Source organism: Nilaparvata lugens, chromosome 1, assembly GCF_014356525.2.
Source record: "Nilaparvata lugens isolate BPH chromosome 1, ASM1435652v1, whole genome shotgun sequence".
NCBI classification, from domain to species: Eukaryota; Metazoa; Arthropoda; class Insecta; order Hemiptera; family Delphacidae; genus Nilaparvata; species Nilaparvata lugens.
The window spans coordinates 23,894,774-23,915,547 of NC_052504.1; the positions used below are offsets into that span (position 1 = coordinate 23,894,774).

At 33.7% G+C, this 20,774-nt stretch overlaps 1 protein-coding gene across 4 annotated transcripts in view; it reads left to right on the forward strand.

Annotated features, from left to right (window-relative positions):
* The window catches only part of LOC111056885 (Hermansky-Pudlak syndrome 3 protein homolog), an 86,062-nt gene that overhangs the window by 4,061 nt on the left and 61,227 nt on the right, over nucleotides 1-20,774 (forward strand). For 3 of the 4 annotated variants that reach the window (XM_039423102.1, XM_039423109.1, XM_022344295.2), the window contains exons 5-20: nucleotides 420-633; nucleotides 934-996; nucleotides 1,670-1,914; nucleotides 2,487-2,622; nucleotides 3,139-3,257; nucleotides 5,647-5,799; nucleotides 6,123-6,232; nucleotides 7,439-7,729; nucleotides 9,767-9,869; nucleotides 10,869-11,083; nucleotides 12,443-12,596; nucleotides 13,146-13,307; nucleotides 13,975-14,118; nucleotides 17,275-17,424; nucleotides 18,560-18,730; nucleotides 19,444-19,537. In XM_039423102.1, coding sequence (XP_039279036.1) covers nucleotides 420-633; nucleotides 934-996; nucleotides 1,670-1,914; nucleotides 2,487-2,622; nucleotides 3,139-3,257; nucleotides 5,647-5,799; nucleotides 6,123-6,232; nucleotides 7,439-7,729; nucleotides 9,767-9,869; nucleotides 10,869-11,083; nucleotides 12,443-12,596; nucleotides 13,146-13,307; nucleotides 13,975-14,118; nucleotides 17,275-17,424; nucleotides 18,560-18,730; nucleotides 19,444-19,537 — 2,524 coding nt within the window. The remainder of the gene's footprint in view (nucleotides 1-419; nucleotides 634-933; nucleotides 997-1,669; nucleotides 1,915-2,486; nucleotides 2,623-3,138; nucleotides 3,258-5,646; nucleotides 5,800-6,122; nucleotides 6,233-7,438; nucleotides 7,730-9,766; nucleotides 9,870-10,868; nucleotides 11,084-12,442; nucleotides 12,597-13,145; nucleotides 13,308-13,974; nucleotides 14,119-17,274; nucleotides 17,425-18,559; nucleotides 18,731-19,443; nucleotides 19,538-20,774) is intronic. The other variant, XM_039423115.1, reaches the window with a different exon arrangement.

The window sequence follows — 20,774 nt, forward strand, 5'->3', positions numbered from 1 at the left end:
AATTCATGATCAGATTTATCCATTCGTTAAAGAATTTTTTCGTACGGTATCTGAAGATGATGTTGAGGATATTGGTTGGTATTTTTTTTAAATGATATACTGGAGTAAGTTACTCAATCAATCTCTAAACAATATGAGGGTAATATAAGCTATATATACAACCTAACCTAATCAATTCAATTAAAACCTAACCTTACCTAATAAAATCCAACCCAACCTAACCAAGCCTTTCTGGGCTTTATTGGTAAATTCAGTGACAGAGATCTCGAATGATATTGAAATTTTATCAAATCCTGAATATAAACTTGAAAATCATGACAATGCAACATAATAATATTGTGTATCATTGAATAAATAAATAGGCTTAATATTGGTTCAGTTATTAGATGATCTATAATGGATAATGTTATCCATTGCAGGCAACTGGCAATCTCATTGTGGCATCTACGAAAACAATCTGTCTATTCCAACTTGTATCCAGACTGCACGATATCTCCAGGCTGAGGTTCCTCGATTTCGAACTATGGCCTGTCACACTCGAACTGAGTTTTGCTCCGACTAAGCTGGCCATGGTCGAAAATATCGTAGCTGCTATGGATGGAGAGTCGTTACACGTTTTCAAAATCAACAAAGGTACTGTAATTACATTCAAACAGATATTTAAGATGGACATCAATTTGAATTTCATTCATGATTTTTTACTATTCTAGTTATATTTTATAAGAAAATTTGTTGTTTTTATTGGCAAATCATTTTTTCAAGAGTGCATCTATCATTGCCCGACACTCGAAATTAATTTTAAATGTTATACAGAGATTGTATAAAGGAATAAAGCATCTATTTCTCTAATTAAATTGTCAAAATAATTATTTTTGTCTGTGGTTTTACATGCATAATAAAGTTGTGTAAAGACTGGTTCAATGTTTCCTCTAGGTGTGTCTCATAGAAGTGACCAGTCATCGACTTACAGTGGATCGCCTCTTCCTCATTCATCAGGTAACTAGATCGATGTTATCCATTCCATATTTAATTTTCGATTTACCACAGTACTTGATTTTTTTTTTCAAATATCTAGACTGTTAATGATGATTTGTAAAATAATAAAATGAATTCCTTAGTGCAGCGAGAGCTTTCAACTCAATTGTATCATTTGTGTTTTGTAGATAAGGATATTATTATATACATAAAATTCAGATATGCCATTTCAAAAATATTCTAGTTTTTTCTTGTGTATTATTTTAGTCATATAACGATTGGGTTCAAATCCCGGCCCGGGCAAGATATTTATCTCGGGCCACTCCCGTGTTTCGGATGGACACGTTAAGCCGTCGGTCCCGGCTGCCTAAAAAGCAGTCGTTAGGTCATGTCAGAGGCCCTGAAATTGATCAGTTGCGACCTGAAAACTCTGACACCAGACCTGAGCCAGCCAGGTCACACGATATTATTATTATTATTAGTCATGTAGGCCTAATTCAATTAAGAAACTACTTCGCCTTAGACTATTTCGTTGATGGAATTGAGAGTAGGGTATATTGTAAAAATGACTAGAAATTTTAAACGTAATTGTAATTTTGTTTTTATAGTTTGGTGTAGAAAAACTAAATTAATTCTGTAGCAAAGATGTTGAAAGAAAATTCCAATCCTATTTGACTTGTTTGGTTTTTGGCAGCTAGCGGCTCAGAGAAGAGATCCGGCGAATATTCAGTCACGAGTAGAAGTCCAGTGGATCTTGACAGGCTCTCAGATCAGATACAGCTGAATGGCTATAACGATACTTCCTACGTCACGCACTTGCCTGGCATCAGGATGAATGTCCATGATCCCAACAGAAAAACAGATGTTAAATCATCACCTTTCAAACCGCCTTATATGGTATCAATGGGCATCGCCATCAAAGAAATGCCAACTAATGAGGTGAGTATATGCCAACTATACACTTTTCATATAATATCAAACAAATTCCTGTATTAAAATGTTATGTTTTCATTCATAGTTTTTCATCATAACTAGATTACCATCATATAAACTAGCGCGAAGCGCTGTTGATTTATACAAATTGACCGCCGTCTTATCTTGTTCTTTATCTAGCACTCTAGTCCAAGCATCTCTGTCAGAAAGCTAAGAGATGGTTTCACCATTCGTTCTCAATTATTTTATATTTTTAGCCTATTAGTGTATTATTGTTCAATAATCAAATGATACCTGCACTTATAGGAATGCTTACTTTGTTATGCCTCATACCTCATGTAAGTGGGTCACATTTAACCCAAAATAACGGTCACATTGACTGTCATCAGTTCTGATTATTTCAATTGATGATGATTACACAGTGCATCTGTGGAATAAAACAGCACTAATCACTCTTGAAAGCGTAAAGTGCATTTTCCTCTTCGTATTTATCTATCTAAGTTTGCCTTTCTCCTGTAACACTAATGTGAATCGTTGGTTGGAGATTTTGCTAGCCTTGTTGATGATGATTCTTACAGCCTTGGGCAGAGCAGATGACCACTATGGTAGAGAGTCTTTTACAGCTGGAATTGGAACCTGGCAATGACTATACTTTCAATAATCTCATTCTAAGGCCACTCTACCTGGAGTCTAGCTCTGTAGTGCCTCAACAAGGTGAGCTTTCTTTTACTCATCCTTATTACACGTATTTAAATAATTTTTATCCCTGAATAACATAATAGTCAAGGAATTTGTAATAAAATGGAAACACAATATCAATTTACTCAAAATATTAAGATCAATTGAATAATTTAACTATTGAACTTCATTTCGCTGTTACATATGAGTTTATCAATTCACATTTTTAAATTATTTTGTAAATTATATTTGAATAGATTGAAAAAAATGTATGAAACTTGGATTTATGTAATACGAATTCACAAAAAGGAATTCTAAAAATCTACTACATCTATAATCATCTCAATTTGAATAACTTATCAAATTTTGTCAAATGTAGGCTACAATAATTATTGATTCTGGGTTTAAAAATACATTTTAAGCAAGATCTTGCATTAGCCTGCTTTAAAGGCCTCAAGTATTTCATTATCTTTTGGCGTATTCTTTCTTTAACGAAATATTCATACTTGTTCATTGTTTGGCTTGTTATCAAACCGCAAATTGATATTTCAGATTGGAGTTGTCCTCGCCTTAGGTCATTATTCTATGATCATCTTATGGGCTTAAACTGCCTAGTTTGCACTGAACAAGAAGGATATCTTTACCATTTTTCAATAAACAATTTTGATACAGTAAGTACTTCAAGTCAAATTGTTTTCATTGTTAAGGTTCACATTGTCACAACTCATGGAATAGATTAGGAAGTATTATAGTATACTCAGGTTTATCTGATTAAGGAAAAAATAAAAAGCATGTATTTCAATAAAATTATATCTGATAAATTATATTTAATAATTGATAGGTCTTAATTTGTCTAATAAATTATTTGAAAATGTTTCAGTACTTTGATCAAACTTTTATCATTAGTACAACACACTATCAATGTATCAATGTATTCATTGAAATTAACGAATTGGATTTTATATAACAAACCCTTGGAAATTAATTCCTTCAATATGAATTACTGGAATAATATACTAATGAACAAATCAATTCTGAAATTCAGTCAAACATAAATATTCAAAATAGTTAGTCTGAGTTAAAATTACTTATCATCATGAAAGTTGATAAGTAGTTCTCTTAGCCTTTGTGGCGAATCATCTGATATTTGCCACCTGTGATTAACAACCTGTTTCCAATTTGCATTACTTTGTTTATTAATTGTATCAGTGTATTAATAAACTTTATAAATCTGTGTGTATTAATACTTTCTCAGTTCAATTTTTTCATCTCTAAATTAAAACATCTAATCATTTATCCTATTTTATCATAGGAAATCCACAAACCTAATTTCCTATGCCTTGAATAACGGAAAATAATTTGTATACTTGATTTATTCAAGCTGGAAATGTGACAATCTTTTCTTCTTTGGAACACAAATCGTTCTATCTTTAATGAATTCACTTCAAATCAGGCGCGGATCCAGAGGGGGCGATCGCCCCCCCCCCACAATAAGAGAAGTACAGAATACATAAAATACATAAGAGAAGTCCAGAATCATTTTTTTTCATACAAAATTTCATTTTGCTAGATACTGGATGTCCAAAAACCTCGTATTTTGGGTTCGTTTCTAGTTTTCAGTTATTTGCACCAAATCAAATTGTGTACGCCTTTTTTTAGATTATGTAATTCCTAATAAAATGAGATGATCATTCGGATCTTTCTATCTTCAATGAGTACTGAGTTACAATGTTTTAAAAAAGTGAGTAAAATTTGAAAAAAATAATTTTGTTTCAGCAACTCCATTATCACATTGCGCACAATGATTTCGTACAATGATATAAGTTCATAGGATCATGTTCTATAAGAATCACCTGTTAGATGCACTAAATTTAGTGAAGAGTCACTCATAAGGTTACCGAGTAAAAGAGCTCTGAAGAAAGAAATGGTAATTTCTGTGTGTATTGAAATACTGGTTAAATTACACTCAAGGATAAATTTTCAATTTTCGATCGAATTTCACTTATGATGTATTATGATTTTGAACCTCCTGGACTAGCTGAGAAGAATGAGCTGTGAGATCTGATCATTGTGTCAAAAGTTATTTGTGTTTGAAATTTTGATCCTTGAGGTGTCCTTATGCGCGCGTCTCCACCAAATTAAGTGCACCTAATGGGTGATTCTCATAGAAAATGAATGATCTAATGAGCTTATATGCGAACTTGGTGCAAAATCTCAATGTGATGACAATGGAGTTGCTGAAGATGATTGAAACTAAAACAAATACAAGGAGCATTGTTGTCAGGTGTAATTACGCACAGAGGGATTTTGAATTATACATTAAATTGGTAACAATCTCAAGCTATTGTTGATCAAAAAATAAAATTCATAAAAATTGATTCTTTCTTAACATTTTACTTATTTTTGAAAAATTGTAACTCAGTACTCATTGATGATAGAAATTTCCAAATGACCTCATTCTATTAGGAATATCATAATCTAAATAAAAGGCAGGAGCAGATTTTTCTGTTCGATTACAGGATTTGGTGGAAAAAACTGAAAAATGGAAAATGAACCGGAAATACGAGGTTTTTGGGCCATCCGGTATCTAACACAAGGAAATTTTGCATGAAAAAATTGTTTCTGGATCTGGACTTTTCTTATGTATCCAAACAATATATTGAAAAATCAGAACTACAATATAAAATGCAAGCACCAATGTATAAATATAGTGACTGGACTAAGTTCTACTGTAGTTGCAGAAAACTACAGTATGATCTTCACATTTTAATAAACAAAATAAAAAAAATAATGAATTTTATCAAATAAACCTCTCAAATATTGTTTTCTATTAAAAATTCAACAATTTGCTGGGTGGGGGTCCCCTGGACGACCTCCCCAATCGCCCCCCCCCCAGGTCAGAGTCCTGGATCCGCGCCTGCTTCAAATTGCAGTGTGTTTTTAAGTATTTGAATGAGCACCTAGAATTCAGGCAAGATTGTAGAACTTATGACAATAATATTTGAAGTCATGCTTTAACTAGTTTCCCACTCAATTATTCAATAAAAAATTCCATTGCAGGTGAATTTGGGTGAATGCGTGTGTGTGATCAGTTTTACATCACCTGTTCGTTACGTTTGTCTGGAAGCTGGAATTCTACATGCTATAACGATGACCGGACTTGAAACTTACACCATTCGATCCACACATGCTGTTCAATTCGATGAAAATCAAGTGAGTTATCCTTTTATCGTCATCATACTTGAATTAAGTAAGATCAAATTTGTAGAACCCATGGCCTGTTTCATAAAAAAGAATTCCATACTACAGGAAAAAGCAGTCAACACATTAAAATTACAAATGTATTGCAAAGGAAAGCATGCCTCTATATGCACGTCTAATATGTAGGATGTGTTTCTTGTTTTGCAGAACTTCTCAAGTCCTTATGAAATAATCCTTTCTACTCTAAACTGGCTAATCTCGATAACCTATGTATTGAGTGTGTCAACTCTCCACAAATTTGTTGATTTCTATTGAACTTATAAATTTTTGAACAGGTGACGCCTCCCCTGGAAGATCCCGTGTGTTTGATGGGGTTTCGACCGTTTATTGGTGTGATTGGTCTATTACTAGCCGAGGATTATCTTATCATTCTTGCCGCATCGGAGTGAGTAGGAAAATCTAAATTGTTTTCATCATCAAAAATATATGTCATTGAGTTGATTCAGTGATAAGTAGTTGACAGTCGAATGTTTGATTTCACTCTAAATATCCCAGTTTCATACTTCCAAATAAATACGATTCACACTATTAATGTTTGACTCATGGTATGGAAGGGTTGATAGAATCGGCAAACTCGGAACTCGCTGACTCCATGTTAAACTGCCGTATGAATCAATACTACACCGATCAGAGCAGTTTTTATTGATACGGCAGTTTAACATGTAGTCAGCAAGTTCCGATTTAGCCAGCTCTATCAACCCGTATGGAAAATTGTGAGTTGAAACTCTCTATTGTTTTGCTTGGATAATTTTCCATCAGTTTTTTTGTTGTATTGTTCCAAAATAAAGATTATTTTGACTGATCTTATGTCATTAATTTGACAATTAGCAGATAATAATATAACCGGATCTGAGGTTCGGTTTCTAATATGAAGAAATGAATGATTCATTTCTATAAAATAGCTAGGCTCATGGAACAATACATTCGTAATGGTTATCGCTTAAACAATTAGATACCATTTAGCACTCTAAATCAAAGCCAACCTTATTCGTCCAAAGAGTAAATTTATAGAAACGCTGAATGAACGGACAGAAATAACAAATTATAATATTATAATTAATCATACATTTTTTTAAATATGGGTTTGAAAAACATTTATTGCCATTCCATTCGAAACAGTCGGCTTAGCAGTAGGTCTATTACTCCTCAGTGGGAGTGCTTCATATTTTTCTCAACCGCTGCGAACGAGTTGAACTGAGTCAAGGCTGGCAGGCTTAAGACTGGTTTGACAGACAATCAGATAATCCACATTCTCATGCAAAATTGATGAAAATTGTGTACTTGTTATTGCTGTATGCACCATACTTGAATTTGTTAACAGAAACATGGTCAAGCTGGGTAAGCTTTACAAACATGTAATGTAGTGACTTATGCGCCACGAACACACACATTACGCTTCTCATCAGCAGATGCTATGCTCATTATATCTGTACTTGTACAGAATCCGATTAAAAACAACATGGCGTATACGCACCTTTAGAAACTATATATTGCTGTGCAATCGTTGTAAACCGTACCTGATTTGACCATTTTCAAATGTCTTGACCGAGCTTGGTGAAATTGGCATTAATAGTATAGAATTCAATTGCAGGATGAAGTCTGTTAACTGGACAATATATTCTTTGAAACTGCCGACTGCTCAACAGCTGTATCACGAAATGGTGACCACTGCGTTGGGTTTCAAGAAGAGCATGCCGCCCACTTACCGGCATTTGCTGAGTGAGGCTCACATGCTCATCAAGACGGCCACTCACCTGAGGGCCTCGCCAGCCCATGACTCCACCTGCTCCACGCCCGGATCCACGCCCTCCCGATCCGTGCAGCCCCACGAGAAGGAGCTCTACAAGCAATCATGTGCCTTACTTGGACAATACCATATTTTGTAAGTTACTGCTCTTTTATTACAGTATGTTCTATTTGTTTTGTTTTTTTATTTTGAAACTTCTTTATTCTCCCATAAGTTTACATAACATGAACAAATTTACAAAATAAATATATATTATCCTTGAAAAACATTAAAGCCCAAAGGTATATTACCTGTTACCGAATTAAGACATTTGAAAACTCATGGAAAATCAATATGTTTATCGTATAGTAGCCAGATGAAACTTTTTATTAAATAGGCTACTTGGGCTTGTGTGACGGCCAATTTAATTGCCTTGAGTTACACATTTCAATCGTTTCCCGGTGGTTCGGAACCCAGTTACAACTGAAGGTCCATTTATATCTCAGCAACTTCGAATCACTTATTTTAGTATAGTGAATTATTCAATTCAATTGAATTTTATTCAGAAATATATGCATTACATAATGCCTACATTACACCTACATAACGCCTACAACTGAATTCCACTCATGTCTCAGCAAATTTGAATCGTTTATTATAGAGTAGTGAATTATTCAATTCAATTGAATTTCATTCAGAAATAAATACATTACATAATGCATAATAAACGTAATTACAAATGTAGGCCTAATAAAAATCACTAGTAATATAAATAAGTATAAACAAATATCACCTTGCTTGAATGTTGCTTGCTTTAGTGCTTATTGTCCATTTGTTTTAAACAAAAACATGGAATAGAAAATAACTTTTTCAAGTGAAAATTCAATATGAAACTCCAACTGAATCTAGGTCCTGTAAAATTAAGTTATTTCATGAATGTCAGATTCGTTGATTTTTTCTCATTGCAATAGTTTTGTTTGATCATATCATTTCACTGCGATTAAATTTCTCTAGACCTTTATGCATTTGGCCGAAAATAATGATCTCGAAATCCGGGTTTTGCGGTGTAATGGAAAGAAATGCCGTTAGAGGGATTTCACCAATAAAGCTATATGCAATGCATAGATAAGTGAAGGAATAATCACAAAAAGTTCATTGTACCTAGAATTTGAATCGATGAGAATCGAAGAGTATGGCTTGATTATAATAGGTTTGACTGAGCTCTGAAATGACACTCATACACGCAATGCTATTGATTTCCCCTCCGGCGCTCATCTTAGAAACCTTACTTGGAAATAAGTAGGGAATCCCTAATTTTTTGTTTAATTCATTTCTAAATTCTGTTGACATACCTTACAAATGCATTCATAGAATTTTATGCGTTTCAGTCATTAAACATTCTATTAGGATCATTATAGTTATATGTAATTGATATTCTTCAATGATGCCAAATATTTAAAAACAACTAAATATTAACCTATTTATTAGATTTATTGTATAAAATCCACTTTTGTGGGTAATAAAGCCACTTTAGCTCTATCAATACTATTGGAACATCCTAGAACCCTAAAACAGTATAATACTAATATCATCATAAAATTTGAAGATTTATCAAAATACCTTTGTAAAACTAATGACAGCCACTGAGGCTGTAATATCGGTTGTTGGCTAATATGGCTGACGCCATAATTAAATTCTAAACTAAGTTCAGCGTTTTCATATATGTGCATATTTCATTTATATTTGGAAAACATTGGCTTGATTGGGTCAAAAATATCTTTAAAAAAGTAAAATGAATGGTAATGCCAACTCGCAACCTTTCACAGAGCTGCTTGGACTTGAGTGATTATTCAATCGATTGAGTTGACCAGTGTATTGAAGAAAGAGCGGATAATTTGAACAAAGCAAGCGGCGCTTTGCGCTGGGGTGTAGACTAAGTTACTTTATTATAATGCAGTTCTAGTATACTAAATCATAGTTGATAGCTAAATCTCAAATAATGTGAATTCTATTTAGTAAACTTGTCAATTTAGAAAATAACTAATAAATTAACGTCTGATGGTCTGATGCATTGCATTTGAATTCCGAGATGGCATCAATAAAACGATTATCACGGATCGCAGGAAGTCATCAAACTCTCTGTGAATTTGAAAGTATTTGCACCTTCTGAATGTAAATATTTACTGTTTCTAGAAGTGAGAATGAAGAGGACTGGGAAATCGGCTGCAAATACATAACAATGTCTGGAATGCCCCCTGAACAATTCCTAAAATGGCTTGAAGCATCGGAAAATCAAGTAAGTTGAATATGAACCTATTTTGTCAGCAAACGTTTCCTTGTACAGAACTAGTCACATTGCATGGACGCCAAATCTCGGCGTTGAATTCACTGGAGGTATTGAGTTGACAATTTCCCAAGAATTAAACTTATATGAACTCTACCTTGGTATTGCATCTATATTTAATGATCCAATAAATGAGTAGCCTACCGACTTCTGTACAACATCCTTCTAGGTTATACAATTTAATATTAAATTGATGTATTGAGTAAAGCACGACGAAACAGAACGTTAGCGAAAAGTAAGCTTCAAGCGTAAATTACAGGTAACATTTTCCCTACAAAAGAAAAGAATTTCATGCTACCTTTTCACTATAATAAATGTTTGTAACTTGTAAAAACTTATCTTGAAGATTGAGGTCATGAAATACAAATCAAACTTGCAATAATTCAAAAATAATCTACCAGCAAGCATGAAATAGATGAATATATCAAAGAAGCCATAGAGAAGCTGTCTCAGCGTAAATTTGATCATTGCTTGCTCCTCAGTGAATAGCTGTTTTACGACGAGTTCTCATTACATGAAGAACAACTTTACAAACAGTCATAGGAAAATATATTTTTTCAAAGAATATTTTATCTTTCTCGCCAAGTCCTTGTCTTTCTCACCAAGTACTTGTCTTTCTCGCCAAGTCCTTGTCTTTCTCACCAAGTACTTGTCTTTCTCGCCAAGTACTTGTCTTTCTCACCAAGTACTTGTCTTTCTCGCCAAGTACTTGTCTTTCTCTGTGGGATAACTGTTTCCACTTCGATACAAGAGGAAAGCTGGATATCTAACTCATTTAATCACCTTATTAACTTTATTCTCTGTCTACAACAATATATTTAGCTAATATATTTCCAACATCTTTCAAGTAAGTCTAATAGCAGCTATTCTCGTATTTGCTATATATTATTTTAGAGTTGTATTGCTAAGTCATATGAGCATACTTGACTGGATTAGCGATGCTCATTGCAGTGTGCTGTGCAGGTTGATTTGGAATCGAAAGCCAAACTGGGCGTGGCCTACTACCTGACCAAGTGCCTGAACCAGTGGCCTGAGCGACTGCCCAAGTCCACCCTGGCCACTCTCATTGAGCAGCTCGAGCCGCCGCACTTGGCCAACTTGCTATTGAAGTCTCCTGTACTTGTCAGCTGTGCAACCGACAATATACGACAGAGACTTGTCAACAGGTAATTGAAATATAATTTTTTATTGACAAAAGACACTTTTTAACAAATGTATGGTCAACGTCATATACATACAAAATTTCAAGCATAAAAACGACAAAATTCCACAATATAAAGTCAATTACAAAACAATCATCAAAATTCATACATACAAAAATCAGTTTCATAAAATTCAGCCACTGAATAAATGCATTCTTGCTGTATGATAGATTTAACAGTTTTTTTGAAACTCATTGAACAAAGGCTTGTTGAATTATAAGTAATGGCAAGAAATTATACAATTTTACTCCTGTAAAATCCAGCTTTTTTTAGATCGTGAATACTTGAGGTATTGAGTTCTTATGTAATTTATGTGCCTCGTGTTATGATTATGTACTTCAGTGTTAGTAGTCAACTCCCCTGTATACTGATGTATATAGAAAAGCAGGCTCATCACATAGACGGACGGCAGAGTCAATAGTTTAAAAGCTGCGTACACATATACGCGCTTCCAACCCGCACCGAGCACGCTCCGCCCTCGTACCGCCCTCGTTCCTCCATCGTACCGCAGTCGCTCCGCCCCCGCTCTGTAGTCGCACCCATCATGAACGTTACGGAAGATGTTAGATCTTCTCGCGTTCCCCGGTCCGGTTGCGGAGCAGAGCGAAAGTCTGTACGCACCTAAAGGTGCGTACAGATATACGCGCCGCGAACATGAGCAATTCACTTTTAATCAGCTGACTATATCTGTATTTTTACAGAAACGGTTAGATACAGATATAAAAAGCTTGGCATCAGCTGATTAAAAGTGAATTGTTCATGTTCGCGGCGCGTAAATTTGTACGCACCTTTAGATTTTTGAAAAGATGCCTACAATGAGATCTCTGGTTTTCATTCATTATTATTCTAACTGCCCTTTTCTGAAGCCTAAAAATCTCAATGGACTTACTACAATTATTATCCCATACAATGATTCCATAATACAATAATGAGAATATCTGAGCTTAATAAACCTTTAACAAAACATCAACAGCTTCACGCAATCTTCTTTAGATATAGTTTCTTACTTAGAGACTCTACGTGCGGAAACCAATTCAGTATGTTATCAATATATATACCTAGGAACTTCAGTGATTCAATACTGCTTGGTAATCCATTATTATAACTAGAACTAATATCACAGATTTTGTCTAACCAAACAATTCATACTGTACATCGTCAAAACTGTTAGAGCCTACTGTTAGTAGAACAAGAGTTTTCAGAACCTGCTGTAAGTAGTGGAAGAGTAGTATTCGAACCTGTTGTAAGTAGCAATCATTTTTGACAATACTCTATGTTTTTAAACCAAGTTCTTGAGTTAGTAAAATGTATTTATCTATTTAGGACGGAGCCAGAGTGCTGCCTGGCCGTTGAATTGCTGTCGGAAGATGGCGGAGCTGCGTTGCGTCTGCTGCCAGATGACGATGACGAGTGCAACAAGCAACTGGTCAACCTCCTCGTCAAGCATTACCAGCTGCTCTTTGATACAATGAGACAAGTAATATTGACAATCAACCTCCAACATTTTGTAGAGCCGGTTACCCTTAACGGTTCGCTAGCTTTAACGGCCAATAATCATGTATAATTTGTATTATTATTACTATTTTGACCAGTAAGAGTGTATGAACATCACTGTATGAGAGACTACCAGCGTCACATAGGTTCACGAAAAAAAAACACTAGGACTATCGGCTTGAGTTAACATTGAAAATTGGAGCATAAACGCCCTATACCATGGGATATCTTATTAGGTTATCTTTTCCCTATGGTATAATTCAAAGTGATCAATCGGCTATTGCATAAAACTGTGCGTTGCAATAGCTCTATAGTGTAGGTGAGGTTGTATCACTCCCAGTGAAATGCAGACTAAACTCGTGATATGAGTACCGATCCTTCTGGGTTGATTATTAATCAATTCTATTTTATATAATTGATTAAACTTTTATTTGCCTATATTAAGTTAATCTGTTATTAGGTTGAAACGTATATATCATCAGATTGAATTGTACAATATTTTAAAATAATAAACAACACTTTTTTCTCACAGGGTGAATCCAAAGAGAAACCCACTAGGATAAGACCATTACTGGTCACATTCTCTGAGCTAGCTGTGTTACTGATGCAAGAGAAGCCTCATCAGTTAGCTATGGCCTTGGCAATAGTAGTTAATCAGAATCCTGATGAAATGGACGTGGAGCATGTAATACAGGTTTGTAGTTTGCTTCTTATAAATTCTAATGTACAGACCTGATAATGTAATGGGACCTAATTCTCGAAGGTTTTCTTATTTGTTGAGTAAAATACTGTAGTGTGTAGGGATCTATAAATATGATGAGACGATGATAGATATAAGTTAATTAATACTGCAGTAATAATAAGTAATTTTTCTATGAGTTCTAAATTAACTGTCTGGTTAAATAAAAATTAACCATTATACAGCAGTTCGAATCATGATGAAGTATTTTTAAAGAAGTGATCAGTTTGAATTTATGCTCAAGTTTACCAATCTATTTACTACATAATTTAATGTAATTTGCGCTACTCTACGTTATTTGGATGGTTAGATTCTCAGCGTTTTCTAATCGCCACACCAATGTGGCGTAGCTAGAAACTCGTCTTCGGAATACGAAGCTGTCCTATCTCCTACTGTCTACTATCTCCTACTGTTTACTATCTCCTCCTATCTATGCTTTCTGGTTTGAAATAGATTGATTAACATTAGAAGATACGTCGACTACGTCTTTCAAGAGACGTATTTCTAGCTTGGTGTGTGACTGTCTTGAGTATTCCTACTATAATAAATAGCTTTGCAATGTTTTCACAGAGGCTAGACAAGTAGTAAAATCATAATTCAATCTATTATTTGTTATTTTCAGGTTTTTCTCACGTATTTGCCGTCAAGGATAGGCCCCGTGGCTACAGCTGCAACGGTAGTTCTTCAGTCATTCTTGGAAGAAGTTCTTATTGTGCCTGGAAAGAAACCCAACACAATGCATCCCCCTGTTCAGGATGCTTTGAAGGTAACCCCAGTCGATTACATTTATTCACTTGTTATTATTGGCCATTCATCACCATTCGTCAAAACTTTCAAGTCAGTTAAATACATAAAATTCTTCCAATATAGTCCATTAAAAGACGAATAAAGTACTCACCATTCACAAATAAATACCGTACACTGATACAAAATGAATGTTATATTTTTAGGTACAAGTTTTTATTACCATGCTTGTAGATAGACTTGAACTTAGCATTTAACATGAATGATCTATGTGTAATTTTATATTAAATACTGTTGTAAAATGGTTACAATCATTGTGAACGCTATACTGAACGAATAGCCTACATAACAACCATTACAGGCTGTTATATCATATACGAGGTTATATTATATACATAATAATAAGTATATTATTATATTACTAGCCGTCAGGCTCGCTTCGCTCGCCATATCCGTCTAGCCAGGGGGCTCCGCCCCCTGGACCCCCGACTGGATCATCCAAAAATGAGATCAGCGGGCTCGCTTCGCTCGCCTGCATGTAGATCTCAGCGGAACCTCTGTACCGAATTTGAACGTATTATGTCAATTTGATCTCGAAAAACACATGTTCCTATATCGGCGTATCTTTGGCGAACAAAATTCTTCCACCTCAGCTAAACCTGTGTACTGATTTTTTAAAAATATATTTCCATCAATTATTGAAAAAGGTGAGGAAACGCAGAAAAGCTGAGAAAACGCTAATTTTGGCTAATTGTATAAATAGGTATTTAGGAGGTCCTGGATAAATGCATTTCAATCTTCAACTTGGTGCCAACCTAACAAAGTCAACTCAACTTAATGCCAACCTGACAAAATTTTTAATTTAGCTACCAGAACAACTGTTTCGAAGAGGTACTCTCTCTAGATTATAGTTCTATATTAACATATGGTATGGACATTTCAATTATAATTTTTAGGTATTGGAATAAGAAGAATATACATGCTAAAAGAACTTTAAACCCTTAAAAACCACCCTTAGAGTTAAAATATCGCTAAAAGATTTCTTAGTGCGCCTCTAAAGGGCCAACATACCTACCAAATTTGAACGTTTTTGGTCCGGTAGATTTTTAGTTCTGCGAGTGAGTGAGTCAGTCAGTCAGTGAGTGCCATTTCGCTTTTATATATATATAGATAGAAGATAGGCAAATAATATAGTTTTAGAGTAGCAGGCTCCAGAACAGGCTACAGTAACTATATTACCCACAGTATGGCCATTGACTGTCACGCTTCTGATTGGTTAGCTCAGTCACATGGTACAAATCCGCCATTAAGATTCGAAACAAACTTTCAAGTCCTATCTTATAGCATTGACAATTTGGAACTTACCACTTACCGATTGTAAACATATTTTGAACTCACGATGAGTTTGATATATCATTTTCGAAGGGAAATTGATTATACTTTAATATAGGCAATAAAGAAAATTTTAAAAACACTAATAAAGCTTGAAACATTAATTTTCCTTCCTTCGGACTCATCGCAGACCATTTCTAGAGCTTTCGCGGACAACTTAATTGGGAACCAGTGATCTAGATAAATATGCATAGAGATAAATTTCAATTTTATTGTATTTCCTCATCCAATTTATTGGATCGAACTACAAATAATCCAATTTCAAAATACTTTTTGCGGCTCTATTAAATATAACATTTTATGAAATTATTTTATTTAATTAAATTTTTAACCGTGATTAAGTGCTGATTAAGTAGTACGTCTTGACTTCTATTATTGATTATCTTCAGTACTGAGTACCCTACCCATAACATGTTCAATAATTGGTCAATAGTTATTGGATAATATGGATTTAGAGTTGCATTACCACGAGCTCAAGATTTGAAATATAACTAAATGTGAATAATAATGGTTATGGGTTATGTGTTTTCTTTTTCAATTGCTTACAAATCATTAAGTAGAACTATGGCTAGAACAATTGGCTTTTCCACAGTTTATATCCAATGTCGTGTTTACAATATTTTAGTCAGACTTATTGGCTGTCAACTAATAAAACAAAATATTTGAATGTTATGGAATCTATTGTGATGAGAATTTCATCATATTTCTACAAATAGATATGAGAACTTCATTATTATTTGTCAATGGAACAAAATTTATTACACAATATCATGACATATTTCAAAAGTTTTTTTGGAGATTCAGCTTTCAGGTTACGTTACCTACCTTTCATTTTTACTTGCTATTATCTACGAATCACTATTTCAAGTTCCAAAACTATATTGGGAATATAGAAAAAACATTAAAGAAATTATATGGAAGTTAATAATCACAAAAATATGCATTAATAAGTAAAGGCAAGCGATTTTACTTATAATCTCCTATAAGCTCCATTGTAAAATTCAAATATTTGGAATCTTCATGGCGGCGGCGGGAAAAAAATTTCCAATGGCCATACTGTGGGTAATATAGTTACTGTAGAACAGGCTAGCGGCTCTACTAGTGCAGGTTTTATTTGTATTTTGACAATTTTAAGTCAGTTCGTAAGCGTAGATAAATTGAACGAATTTTGTGTTGTTCATCGAGTTATAGAAATTAAATATATTAGGTTGAATTATTCGATGGTATTATATTATCATGAACAATATTCAAACGTTTTGTTGTATTTTCCAAATAATTACTAGACACCGATTCATAGGGCTATTAATAGTTTTGGCATGATGATATTATATCATGAACTATGTAATTATTTGTGGATGATAGTTGACTGCTAAAATAATTACCAGCTATTAAAATGTTTTCATTTCAAAAACTCCGGATGTAGATTAATTATGCAAATGCATATTGCATAATATAATAATAATATTATATATTATTAATAATAATATTATCATCAATAATATAATATATAATAATATATATTATATATATATATATATATATATAATATATATATATATATATATTAATATATAACATAACATATAATAATATAATATTGCATAATATTTTCAGCATAATGCTGAAAAATTAATTTGATTTAAACTGAAAGTTATCAATAAAAAATCAGAACAGAATCAATTTACAAAAGCTATTTTCAACTTGATTATTTACAACTTGGAAAACTGGCGTTTGCAACAGGAAATGAACTTATAGATAAATTAATCAGCCTTTGCTCATGTTCTAGATTCTGATGAGGTCTTACCTAAGCGACATCAGAGTGTCATCTGATAAAGGTCGTGATCCTCCAAAAATAGGTATAAATAAATTACCTGAGTTCCTAAATGAGTTGCCTTCACACCCTACCGAGAAAAACTTTAGTACAATTAAACTGCAGGTGAGTCAGATTCCGGATTAATATTAATTCTGTATTGTTTTAAAGTATCGTACGCTTATTTGAAATGATTTTAATTGCTTCAATTATTGATTGTAATCCAACTTTTTTCCTTGAAACATTGGAAGTCTCATTCAGATCGTGTCAACACTAGCGGCATGTCCCTTTAAAGGATACGATCCTTTGAGCTCTGAACAGGCTCACCAGGCCAGATGATGATTATGTATAAGATGACATTATTATTATCCCAATTCATCTCTTCAAATAAGATTTGAAAGAAACACTACTTGAAGTAGTCGTGTTGATGAATTACTAGAAAAGTCAAACTCATCAACCAAGCTACGGTATTTGTAAAAATATTCTCAACAAGAAATAATAATTATATTAAGAAACTCTGAAGCAAGCTTTTGAGTGTATTGATTCATCTATTCATCTGAATCAGTTAATCTATCCTGTTTGCACAGTGCGTAAAGTTATTTTATTTATATCATTTGCACATACATAAAATCAAAACAATAAATTATTGGGAAAGAAACAACTTATTCAATCATAATTAAACAGAATTGAAAATACAGTTTTATATTAATTGTAAAGCTCAAAGGGGCCCATCACGATTGTTGACACTGGGGCCCACATATTGATGTGGGGGGCCTGGTATTGAATGTTCTGAAAATTTTCACTTTTTGTGTAGTTGAGAAGTTGATATTGTGGTAATTATTCATATTAAATTAAAAGACTAAGACATTGTCAAAAACCACAGATTTATTGATAGTTAGAATGACCGGTTTCGGTTATTACACCATTGTCAATCTCTGATAAACTAAGATGAGATTGACAATGGTGTAATAACCATCCAAACGGAGTTTATCAGAGATTGACAATGGTGTAACAACCGAAACCGGTCTTTCTAACTATCAATAAATCTGTGGTTTTGACAATTACTTAGTATTTTTATTCAATTTAAGTTCTGAGAATTAATGTATCTATACTTCTTTGTACAGATTTTACTAGAAAACTGGATCTTTTTTTTTCAATAAAATCCAGTTCAACACCAAGTATTCATAATGCATAATGTGAATTAGAAATATTTCCATGTTTTCAGTCACATTATCACTAATATTTTTAACCTGTCTTTCAGTGGCTGTTGTACCAAGAGTGGCTTGACACCAAATCCTTATCTGAGCTGAATCAGTTTGTTTATGACTTTTTGCCGAACTGTCTCAGTCTTCAGATTTTGGCTCAGCCTCAGGAGAATGCCATTCAGCTTCTGTTGGATCACTGTCCTTCAGCCCTTGTAACGTATGCTAAGGTAGTTTCATTTGTTGTTAAACTTAATAGAAAAGGCTTTGCTCCATTAATAACTTATTGCTTTAATAACAGCCAAATGGTTATTGTAATGTTCATTTATACGTTATCAATAGTTTGTATACATTCAAAATCAACAAACTAAGCATGATTTGAATATAATAAAAATATCAGATTCCATGTTGCAGAATGTATGCTCGAATAGAAATGTAACCTCATTATGGATTTTGTAACTATAGTTCGTGCAAAACTTTGTTTGCAGCACGGGGATTTATGACCAATTTTATTTAAATATAACAATTGATTTATGACCAATGTTATTCAAATAACAATTGGAGTACACTGTTGCCGTTTTCATGCTGATTCTGTCAAAAAGCCTACGCTCTTCTTTGGTCTTTCTCTCACACAATATTATCTCACAGCCTCCCTGGATTCTGTGAAATCTGGCAGCACTGTACTCCTTAAGACTAAAGTAAAGCATTTCGATTTTGACTGTCTCCGACGACCAATCAATTCGTTTTCAAAACCGCATTGCCTTCATTATATTGTAAGTTTGTAATTCCTCAATCAAAGATTGTCTAGAGTCTTAGAGCTTTAGAACATTCACTGAAATTTTTGAAAATCAAGTTTTCAACTTGAAGCACTTTTGTGCACTTTTTTGTTCAACTTGATATGTTTGTCTAAATTCTCAAATTATATACATTTATTTATTTTTAGGAAATGATAAAAGCAGATAATGACTGGACAGCTTTGTTAAACGAACTGAAAACTAGAGCAGAAAAGAGTAATGTATATAACGACTTATTCAAAGGTAAGTAGTTTCTAAACTTAATTCTATAATATCATGCTTACCTCTGAGACCGACTACAATAGCAAATAATTACAAAACAAGTGAAGAAGATTGATTCCCAATTTACTTCCCGATTAGTGAGCATAAATTAAAAACGAAAATAAACAATCTTCATACTAATAGAAATAAGAAATTTCAGCTTCTTTCCTATTGATAAAATAGAATATTACTTTTTTATTTGTTGACGTGGTGAAGTTTGGACAGTGATGTCCACTCTACCACTTAAACACGTCAAGAAAGAAAAAGAGAGAAAAAGGGCACAATTAATGAGATTGTCTTTAAACATTCTGAAATTATTAGTTATTTTATCGAAGTAATCAAAATATTCCCATCTTCATTCTCTAATATTCTAATACTATCTGTATTTGAAACAAGTTTCGGAACTAGATTTCTATCTAAAGTCCAGCGTATAACTACCACCGAAAACTAGAGCAGAAATGTCACAAAGAAAGTTGTTAGGAAAAGTAGAAAAAGCAAACCAAAAGAAAACCATTTCACACTCAAATGTATGATTTACTTTAATTCAAATCATATCTATTTTGAATTGTTCGGATAGCGCTACTAGAAAGTTTATAAATAATTACTAATACCCTATAATCCTAAGGATGTGATCAAATTGAATGCGTGTATGTGCAAGTGCACGTCAGATCATGTATTAGCCGAAAAGAAAAACTTGTTGAGTGCCATTGAAACAGGTTGTGACTTGCATGTAGCTACTCAAACTGAACGCAACCAGAAAGTGCAAGCGTTCAGTGTGAGTGTTTCTATCGCTCTTTTCAGTTTTTGTTTCTCATCTGCACGATTGGTCAGGCATAACCAAGCTTGCACTTGCACATATACGCATTCAATGTGATCACCCCCTTGGATTAGAGACAGATTTTGTTTAAAGAAGAAACAATAGGCTACCATTAGTTTTGTTGTGTTGTTGAACGGTAGTATACCTAAGTTGTACAGGACATACATGTTTCATATGTACTGATTTACCTGTCATAGGATTTAGGTTTCAATGCTTCCAGATGTGCTGAGATTTACATGCTGGAGGAAAGTAATGAAAGTTTTAGGGCCGGTTTCCGAGCTCGGGATTTAGCTGACAGTAAAAACATTTTGAATTAAAACTTCTATTACTTTCCTCTGAAAGGTAAGCAAAGCTGAAACCATCAATCAGCCAGTGGCTGGCCACTAACGGTAGGATATGCTT